Raw genomic sequence first — 6,659 nt, forward strand, 5'->3', positions numbered from 1 at the left:
TTATGCTTTAGGGATTTGAATGGATTTGCTGTCTATATATCACCAGAATTATAATTAATCTCAACAACATGAGTCAATACCTCTTTTCAGGTGAATTCAAATATGCTCTGTAGTTCAGAATGTTTATAATTATGAGATGAACTTTGCTAGAACATTCGATGGTTGAACAATGATGAACTTTTAGCTTTCATGTTTGATAGTGAATGTGTGCCTGCGTTTTGTAAATTCATTAGGATCATGAAGCTAACTAAAAGGCCTCTCCAGTGGTTGAATTCAAAGTCTCTCTCTCAACAATGGGAAAGGTACTAAGAGATTGATTGGTGGTATATACTTTGCAACTTTTCTGGTCTTGACAAGGCTTTCTCTGTGTTTAGATGTCTCTCATGTCCGTTCTTGCATAGGTGATCACTGAAAATACCAGAGGGCTCTTGGGATAGCAACTGAACTGTAGGGTTCATGTAAGAATCTCATTTACTCATTATATATGTTTTGACTGTAGGGTTAATTACAAAAGTAAGAATCTATCTTTTGGTTTGATTCTCTGTAGGAAGATGCGAGGCTAAATCTGATTCGTATCAGGCTTAGATAGGCGTTCTCATCTCTATCGTGCTCTCTGCCACTAATGATTTTTGAACCCGAGCATCATCTTATTTTTATGCAAGAAGATGATGAAGAAATTAGCTTAAGGAGCTTCCAATTTAATTTTTTATTCGTGCTTAGATGATATATATTTCAATGTCTGTATACAGAATTGAAACAGACCTACAATATCAATAAAAAAAGAGGAAACCCGCAGCAAAGCGCGGGGGCACTGCCTAGTAATATATGCATTTCTCATCATAGAGGCACTATGCTTTCATCCTAACTAGCCAAAATCCTTCCCGGAAATTTAATTTTTTTTTTCCGAATAAATGGCTGGTGCTGACTAAATTTTATCATCACAAAGTTTCAATATTGCTGAATGTTCTCTTTGACTCTCAAAAGAGTGTAATGCTATTGACCCTTAACAATGTCGTTGGAAAATATAAAAAGCAATTTTTTAATTTAGGAACTTGCTAACAGATTCTGCTAATTAAAATGAATGAAAAATAAGTTATTAATAATAATAAAAAAACAGGCTTGCTAGTGTTAATTCGGTGATTATGTATTCAATTAGTTCTACATTAAAGAGCATTTGGAGCAATCCACCATTTGGTGAAACGCGAGCGCTCTATAGTAGCAGAGACCGTTTGAAGTTGAAGAACAGACAGCACAAGCAGTTCAACGCCACCATGACCACCACCACCAGACCGTCCAGACCAGACAAAGCTAACCGGTGGATGATCAAGTACAGTAGCCACATGGTTGGCTAGCTATCCAAGGACGTCGGTCGGGTATTCCTCCAACTCAAACCATTATGAAATACCTGAACAAATGGAGCCACGTTGGGCATCCCTACACCACACGAAGAAAAGAATTACGGAAGACCCACCCAATCTCACGGGGATTTCACCGATCACGGTGCAGTAACTAGTGTTGAATCTATTTGATGCACACCAGGGGTCTGTGGAAATGCTTGCTTCATTAACTTTCTGAATCTTTTGACTGAGTATGTCCAAAGCATTGATATCTGCACCTAATCACAGGACATGGTGCAATTAGTCGAATCAGAATTTGTTACATCTGGGTTACTGTCAAGTAAGAGGCAAATCCTTGGCTATAATAAAGTTTAGGATTTTTGGCACCAACAATGTCTGAACACTTGGGTGACTGACAATATGGTACCCGAACTTACAAAGTTATCAAAATGGTACCCAAACTCAATTTTTAGTATCTACATAGTACCCACGGCCGATTTTTCGTCACGTCAACGTTAACATTGACCATAGGTGACATATGTGTGTTAAAATAATGAGGGTAAAAAAGACTTTTGACTATGACAAACCCTAAAATGAATATATTGAAAATTAAAATAATATTCACAAAAAAACTCTCTCTAGTTCTAACTCTCTTTCTCCATCTGAAATATTATCTTTCCCCATCTCAAATCATACCGCACTGAGAGTCCAGCACCTAGAACTCTATAAGGTAGATCGACGACAGAGAGAATGGAGGACAAATAAGTCTTTTTGCCTCATTTAACAAGTCCGTTGACGGAGATTAACCACAGGTATTACGCAGATACTAAAAATCGAGTTTGGGTACCATTTTGATAACTTTGTAAGTTCGGGTACCATATTGTCAGTCACTCAAGTGTTCAGACACTGTTGGTGTAAAAAACCCTAAAGTTTATACCAACTGTTGGTTTTGCTGAGATTGTAGATGCTACCGGGTAATCAAGTTGAAAAAATGATGTATACAGACTTGTAAAGTCTCTCGACAACTAATGTGTGGTTCACAGCACCTAATATCAAGTTGTATCCTTTTGTCTTCTTCACTAAATGGAATCTGAGGTGTTTGTGCTTTCTGCAATCAATACTAAGTTACGCGTCAAATCAGAGAAAACGCGTTGCTGTTATGTATGGCTCCTTTTGTGTTTTCTCTATCTATAGTCCGTGTTTTGTAAATTTCCTTTGCTTTTCTCAAAACTGAAACCAAGTCATCCTACTTTTGCTCCTTCTTAATTCAACTCCGTTTCCATCTCTCTTTCCATTTGCAAAGGAGAAAGGAAGCTTTCAAAGGCCTTCAGATCTGAAGCTTGTTTTGATAGGTACTGGTCAGTAGTTACAGTGTTTAAATCTAGTTCAAAATAAAAGTTGACGCTGTTTTTGATCTCTTAGGATTTGAAAATCAGTGCGAATTAACGAACCACTTTGATTTTTTGTCTAATCAGGACATCATGGCTCTAGCAGTAGTGGGTGGAGCTTTTCTCTCTTCTGCTCTTGATGTTCTGTTTGATAGGATCGCTTCCCGTCCCGTTGTTGACTTCATCCGAGGAAAGAAGACCACTGCTGAGCGGCTCCACAAGTTGAAGATCAAGTTGTTGTCAGTTTACAAGTTGCTTGATGATGCAGAGGAGAAGCAAATCAGAGAACCTAGAGTGAGGGAATGGCTTGATGAGCTTAAAGATGTTCTGTATCACGCCGATGATCTATTGGACGAAATCAAGACTGCAGCTCTGCGTAGAACCATGGAACGAGAAGATTCTGGAAGCAGCAGCAGATATCAGGTACTCAAGTTTTGTTCTAGTTCCGTTCATGAACTTGAAAAAAGTCTGGAACCTAGGATACTAGAGATTCTCGGCAGACTAGAGCTTATTGTCAACGAAAAAGATGTGCTTGATTTGAAAGAGGGTGTTAAAGATAGAACACAAGCAAGATTGCCTACAACTTCTTTGGTAGAAGAGTCTAGTGTATATGGAAGGGATGAAGAAAAGGAGGCCATTGTCCAGTTATTGCTAGCAGATGGCATGACTGAAATAAAGACAGATGTGCTTCCACTTGTGGGCATGGGTGGGATCGGCAAGACCACTCTTGCTCAACTTGTATACAACGATGACAGAATCATGCAACATTTTAACCATCGATCTTGGTTTTGTGTTTCAGATGGATTTGATATTACCAAAATAACACAGTCTATTTACCGGTCGGTAACTTCAAAAGTTTGTGATATCGAAGACCTTAATATGCTTCAGGTTGAACTGAAGACGTCATTGACAGGGAAGAAATTTCTCATTGTTTTTGACGATGTTTGGACAGTGGATAATATGAAGTGGGAACGCTTGAGCGGACCCTTTGAGAGTGGAGGTAATGGAAGTAAGATCATTGTCACAACACGTGATGAAGGAGTTGCACGCCGTATTGGTACCCTTCAAAGTCAAAATCTAAAGCAATTATCTGAGGAAAACTGCTGGTCGTTGTTCTCAAAACATGCCTTCCAGAACGCAGGTGGTGATGCAGATCCCTTGCTTGAGGTGATTGGAAAACAGATTGCTCAAAAGTGTAAAGGACTCCCTTTAGCTGCAAAATCACTTGGGTGTCTTTTACGTTCTGAATCAAATAGTGAGAAATGGGAAGAAATATTGAACAATGACATTTGGGAGTTGCAAGATAGAGAGAATGACATTTTGCCAGCTCTATGGTTGAGTTACTATTATCTACCTCCACATCTGAAGCGTTGTTTTGCTTACTGTTCCTTATTTCCCGAAGATTATGTGTTTGACAAAAGGGAACTGGTTTTGTTGTGGATGGCTGAGGATCTCTTACCGTCGAAATCAAAGACTACGTTTGAACAAGTCGGAGAGAACTGCTTTGATGATTTATTGTCAAGGTCATTTTTTCTACGGGGACAACATCCTTCTTCTTTCACCATGCATGATCTTATCCATAACTTGGCAGACTTTGTCTCTGGAGAGTTTTGTGTTAGGTTGGAGAATAATGACTCTGTACCGGAAAATGTCTGCAAGGCTCGCCACTTCTCCTGTATGAATAATGCACATGGACCCAGCACTTTTGATCAATGGGACAGCTTGTATGAAGCCAAGTATTTGAGGACCTTTCTAACAAAATCAGAATATACCCACGGGCGAATTTTTTATGACAAAATTAGAGTAAATTTTGATACCTTCCTGAAGCTTCAGTATTTAAGAGTGCTTAGATTATCAGGGTACGATATTTATGAGCTGCCCAAGTCAGTTAGCAAGTTGAAGCACCTGAGGCACCTTGACTTGTCAACCACATTAATTACAAAGTTACCTGATGAGATATGTACTTTATATAATTTAAAGACCTTATTGTTGGGGGAGTGTCGAAATCTAGTTGAGTTGCCAACTGATTTCAGAAGATTAGTAAACTTACGTCATCTTGATATTAGAGACACAGAGATAAAGCAGATGCCACCGAGGATGGGGAAAATGAAAGATCTGCAAACATTAAGAGGTAAGTTTGTCCTAGACAAAAATACTGGTGGTAACATTGCAGAGATTAAAGAGCTTGAGCAGTTGCGAGGAACACTTATTATCTCTGGGCTTCGCAATATTGCGCATGTGAGGGATGCCATGGAGGCTAATATGAGGAACAAGAAGCATTTGAATGAGTTGGTCTTGGAATGGGGAGGAAATGGTGATACGAACGATACAGAGAAAGAGAGAGATGTGCTGGACAACCTCCAACCTCATACAAACGTGAAAGAACTCAGGATACAATCATACGGGGGTACAAGATTTCCAGGTTGGTTGGAACATCATTGTAATTTGGTTCGTCTTCATCTTGTGGATTGTGGAAATTGTTCGTTCTTGCCGTCAGTTGAGCAGCTACCCTCCCTCCAGGATCTTCAAATTGAAGTATTTAATGGAGAGGTGACTTTGGTATCTAAGCCTTGTCCTAATCTTCGTAAGCTGAGTCTGCGGTCTTGTCCCCAGCTAACCGGGACATTCATGTTATCCAACTTCCCAAAGCTTGAAAGCCTTTACTTGCGTGATGTCAATGTAGCATCTCTTCATGCCCCTTCACTCCTCGCCCTTGTCAGTATTGATATATATAATTGCCCAAATTTTGTTGGTTTTACCGATGGGGGGCTGGATGCGCCCAATTTGGAGACCATACAACTCGAAAGCTGTTGGAAACTGAGGTCATTGCCACAACACATGCACAACCTTCTCCCATCTCTCAGGACGTTGTTCCTATCTGATTGTCCGGAATTGGAATCATTTCCCGAAGGAGGATTGCCGTCTAAGTTAGGAGACTTAGACATCTGGCGTTGCAAGAAACTCAGTGGAAGCCGCATGCAGTGGGGTCTACCAACACTCACCTCTCTCAGATCCTTGAGCGTCAACTTCGAGGGATGTGAACAAGTTGTAGATTCATTTCCAGACGAGGGGCGGCTGCCCACCACTCTCTCACGACTCAACATCGACGGAATTTCGAAGCTGGACGGCAAGGGGTTAGGACAACTCACCTCTCTTAAACAGTTGGGTATTGGTGATTGCCCTCAACTCCAGTGCTTGCCAGATGAAGGGCTACCCGCTTCCCTTTCTTGTCTGAACATTGCTCGTTGTCCTTTACTAGAACAACGTTGCCAGAGAGACACCGGGGAAGATTGGCCCAAGATCGCTCACATCAGCACCATTTATGTCGGGAGCCACCGTATATGTCGTGCCATGGTAATTATCCAATTCTCTGCTTTTGTTAGTTAATTACTTCTCTGTTTCTCAATGCATCATTGTTCATTTTTATGCAAACATCATTTTTCTAACGCACTTAAACTCTACCTTTGAAGGGAACGACAATTATACACCGCATCCACTGCATCCAGGTGCGCCGCGCACCCGGTTTCTTCACCGTCAGATTCTGACACGTGGATAAGTCAGATATTGACTATGTTAGATGGCGTTAAATGGCTGTTAGGGTTTGTTTGGGTAAAAATACTGGGTGTGAGAGAGTAGAAAAGGTTAAGGGAGACTCATTTCGAGCAGCAGTCCCCCTTCCTTCCAAGTTTCATCAAATCGTCTAAACTTTCAAAGCACTGAAGATTGAGCAGCGATTGGTGTTGGTGCTAAACCGATTGGAAGATATGGAGTTGTAGACTGGCGGAGATTGGTAAACCGATTGAGTAGCTCTGAAGTAAGAACAAAGCATCAGGGAGACGGAGAATCGTTGTAAGTTCTTGAATTGATATCATTATTCGTTTTGGGTTAAATATCTATGTTGTTTGGGATTTCCATGTCTAGATCGGGTTCGCCC

At 40.6% G+C, this 6,659-nt stretch overlaps 2 protein-coding genes across 2 annotated transcripts; both read left to right on the plus strand.

Annotated features, from left to right (window-relative positions):
- The first annotated feature begins 2,818 nt into the window (after positions 1-2,818).
- LOC101310697 (putative disease resistance RPP13-like protein 1-like) lies at positions 2,819-4,565 on the plus strand. Its single transcript, XM_004298321.1, has 2 exons — positions 2,819-4,461; positions 4,553-4,565. The coding sequence occupies exons 1-2, from the start codon at positions 2,819-2,821 to the stop codon at positions 4,563-4,565; spliced, it is 1,656 nt and encodes a 551-aa protein (XP_004298369.1).
- A 227-nt stretch (positions 4,566-4,792) lies between these two features.
- On the plus strand, positions 4,793-6,609 carry LOC101308667 (putative disease resistance protein At3g14460-like). The gene is made up of 2 exons (XM_004297181.1): positions 4,793-6,079; positions 6,196-6,609. The coding sequence occupies exons 1-2, from the start codon at positions 4,811-4,813 to the stop codon at positions 6,268-6,270; spliced, it is 1,344 nt and encodes a 447-aa protein (XP_004297229.1). The 5' UTR covers positions 4,793-4,810; the 3' UTR covers positions 6,271-6,609.
- Positions 6,610-6,659: the final 50 nt, after the last annotated feature.

This window comes from Fragaria vesca, linkage group LG4 (genome assembly GCF_000184155.1).
Source record: "Fragaria vesca subsp. vesca linkage group LG4, FraVesHawaii_1.0, whole genome shotgun sequence".
Taxonomy (NCBI): domain Eukaryota; kingdom Viridiplantae; phylum Streptophyta; class Magnoliopsida; order Rosales; family Rosaceae; genus Fragaria; species Fragaria vesca.

Coding starts and splice junctions, on each gene's coding strand:
- LOC101310697 (XM_004298321.1), top strand. CDS start 2,819: ATGGCTCTAGCAGTAGTGGGTGGAGCTTTTCTCTCTTCTGCTCTTGAT.
- LOC101308667 (XM_004297181.1), top strand. CDS start 4,811: ATGCCACCGAGGATGGGGAAAATGAAAGATCTGCAAACATTAAGAGGT. Junction 6,080..6,195: donor ACCGTATATGTCGTGCCATG/GTAATTATCCAA, acceptor CTACCTTTGAAG/GGAACGACAATTATACACCG.